Source organism: Tupaia chinensis, unplaced genomic scaffold (assembly GCF_000334495.1).
Source record: "Tupaia chinensis unplaced genomic scaffold, TupChi_1.0 Scaffold000486_1, whole genome shotgun sequence".
NCBI lineage: Eukaryota > Metazoa > Chordata > Mammalia > Scandentia > Tupaiidae > Tupaia > Tupaia belangeri.
The window spans coordinates 668,413-671,846 of record NW_006159998.1 but is presented as its reverse complement, the minus strand read 5'-3'; the positions used below and the strand labels follow the sequence as shown (position 1 = coordinate 671,846).

The 3,434-nt window shown below is 37.6% G+C and overlaps 1 protein-coding gene across 1 annotated transcript; it reads right to left on the bottom strand.

Annotated features, from left to right (window-relative positions):
• Positions 1-2,210: 2,210 nt before the first annotated feature.
• LOC102477609 (olfactory receptor 10AG1-like) lies at positions 2,211-3,182 on the bottom strand. The gene has a single exon (XM_006156289.2). It carries the CDS (start codon positions 3,123-3,125, stop codon positions 2,211-2,213), a length of 915 nt encoding a protein of 304 aa, XP_006156351.1. The 5' UTR covers positions 3,126-3,182.
• Positions 3,183-3,434: the final 252 nt, after the last annotated feature.

Below are 3,434 nucleotides of genomic sequence, written 5' to 3'. Positions count from 1 at the left end.
AAACAAACAGAAAAAACCCCTCCAAAACAAGAAAAAAAAAAAAAAAGATAATTATGTGTTTGCCATCAATGCCATGGTGGTTTACATGGCTGGATCCCACAGAGCTGACTACAAGTTTGGAGTACTGGATGTGGCAGCTTGAGGAAGCTATGTGTGCACGTGTGCCCAAGGTCCCAATAAGAGAATGGAGGAAAACTGATTATGGCATGGCCATACCCCTTTAAGCAGTACTTTCTCTACCTCTGCCTCTCATACTCAACTTATAGCAAATTAACAATAAATAAATACAAATAATATGAGAGACAAAATCCTGGCACTATGAGAAAGCCAATATTTTCTCTTAATTCATATCCTTCCAGACACTACTAGTATGTGTACTACCCGCTACCAACATGCACATTTAAAATGTTATATGAAGTTATAGAGTGCTATCAGTCATGGTTAAATGAATACAGTGTTATGTTTTATAAATACATTTACACATTTTCCTATATGTTAAGAGCAGAAATTTCTAGGGATGGGGTAATGGTTGTGTTGCTGAACTCCCATGTTGTCAGTCGAGGTTTGAGTCCTGGACCTGGTGGCTTGAATTCATGCTTAAACACATGTGCGTGTATGCCCAAGATCCTGAGAAGAGAATGGAGGAGAAGGAATTGCAGTGTGTTCATCCTCCTAGAGGATGATTTCTCACTTTCTGTCTCTCTGTCTTTCTCTGTATTTCTGGTGAGCCCACATGCCCTATAGTGAAAACCTCTTTAAAAAAAAAAAATCACTTCAGGTGAGTCTAATAGGCAGGAAAGTTGGAGAGGCATTTACATGGGTCTCTCCTTTCCTCTTGAGATTTTGGGCATACATGCACACCTGCCACATGCCTGGCATGAGTTTCATGCTGATAGGTCAAGGTGAGATTTCATTGATTCAATGTGTAAAGTAAAAGTATTCTTATTTTTCTTTCAAAAGAAAACTATCAAATTATGGCCCAAAATGGATGCAAAAATTGAAGGGAGGGGGAATGGTATAACAGCTGGGATCTGGCAGAATACAGAATTCATCTAGAGATGACATTAAAAGAAAAGTTTAAAAAAACTAATCCGAGAAACATCTATGTGTAGTACTGTTTTTATATATCTACCTTAAATCACCAAAAATTGGATGGTTTAAAACAACAAAATTTAGTATCTCATGGTTCCCATGTTTAGTGTCCACCATCAAGGTTTTGGCAGTGCCTCACTCCAACAGAAGGGTTTATGCAAAAACCATTCCTTGCCTCTTCCAGGTTTGGTGGCTCTTCAACTTTCTTGATTTGTGGAGGTTTCAAGGTAATCCTTTTCGTTACCTTAATTTGACATTCTTATCATTTCTGTGGGTTTATTTCCTGAATTTCTTCAACTTTCAGTTTCTTCCTGACATTCTTCAACTCTCAGTTTCTTTTAAGAACACTTATTGTTGCCACCCTAAACCACATGTTAATTATATCTGCAAAAATCCTTTTTGTCCCAAAAAGAAAACATCTGAAGGCATCAGATAGAGATATAATTTGAGGAGAAAACATTCAACCCACTGCACATGAGAATGAATAGTTGACAGTGGGAATTTTAAAAGCTTCCAGTACTCAATCGATATCACATAGCTGCAGTGAGAGGAAATAATGGAGAACTTCATGATGCCATAGAGGAGTGCAGTGTATCCCTTAGGATTTGGATTCTTCAAAGAACATGAACAGAGACAAGAGATAGATGCAGGGTAGAAAGATGTAAAGAAACTCTGATCCCCTGTTTCCACCACCTTTGCAGTGTGTAGAGTGTCTCACTGGTTAAATACAACCATAGGGTCAGAGAATAGCAGAAAATGCATCTGAAGGAATGGGAAGGTCAAAGAAAATTTATCACAGAGCATGATCCTAATCACTGCTTAGCCAACACACACAGCTAACTCATATTTTATAGCTCAGACAGTCTCATCCCAATAGTTAACCATGAAGAAAATAACTGACCTTAAAAATATGACCTTTGCACTGGAGATTACCTGTTCTCTGGTTACACAGGGGTCCTTAAATTTTGTGAAAGAAAGATCTCTTTACACAATGTGGGAGCAACATTATAATTCTATTATCTTTATTTAGGAACATGGGAACAAAGCTAACAATGTATTTCTATTCTAGCCAAATGACAAACTATAAGCAAATTATTTCTATAAGTCAAGTCTTTTCCTTATGCTAATAATTTAGCTAGTAGTTTTCTCACTGCCTTCATGATATCTTTGTTCCTCAAAGTATATATGATTGGGTTCAAAGTTGGGATCAAAACAGTGTAGAAAAGAGAGATTAGCTTCCCCATTCTTTCAGACTGATTTGGTTTGGGTTGTAAATAAGTAATGATACCTGTTCCATAGAATAACACCACAACTGTCAGGTGAGAAGAGCAGGTGGAGAAAGCTTTAGACCTCCCTCTGGCTGATGACAATTTCAGAATGTTGCAGATAATTTTGCCATAAGAGACAACAATCAACAGAAATGGAATCATGATAAACACCACGGAACCTGTAACTACAAAGACTGCTGTTTCGGTCACAAATTTGTTACCACAAGCAAGCTTGAGTATGGGTGGGATATCACAGAAGAAGTGATTGATCATGTGAGATGCACAAAAAGGCAAAGAGAAAATCAGCCATGTTTGCCCAATGACAGCTGGAACTGTACTGATCCAGGAGGCAGCCACCAGCTGAATACAGACCTTGTGGTTCATCACTAGAGCATAATGGAGAGGGTTACAAATGGCCACGTAGCGGTCATAGGCCATCACTGTCAGGAGGATACACTCTGTGCCTCCAAGCATAAGGAAAAAACCCATCTGTACAGCACAGGCAAGGAAAGAGATATGTCCTTTTTGAATCCAAAGGTCCATGAGCATTCTTGGGATAGTTACTGTTACATAACAAACTTCCAAAAAGGAAAAATTGCCCAGGAAAAAATACATGGGTGTGTAGAGATCAGGATCAATTTTTGTAATTAGTATTATGATGCTATTGCACACCAAGACACTCAAATATATGAGTAAAAATACACCAAACAGAATCCGCTGGAGATTGGGAGTATCAGAAAACCCCAACAGAATAAAGTACATCATGGCAGTGATATTTGAATTTTCTGCTTTAATTTGCTCTTTATCTGCAGATATGGTAAATCATAATGATTAATTCATTCGCATGTCAAAACAGCCTTTCCCCTTTTGTTTACTGGAAGAGATGCATAAAAAGATGTAACTTGTTCAATTATTTCTTCCATTACTAAGAAATGAGAGTGCCTTTACTAGGAGTGGAGCTAGAAACTTCAGAAGGGGACTGATACTGGAATTGAAATCAATTCAAGAAGTAATAATCTAATATATTTTTATAGATTTAGCTGTAATGATATCAGAGATACTGAGAAGTATAAA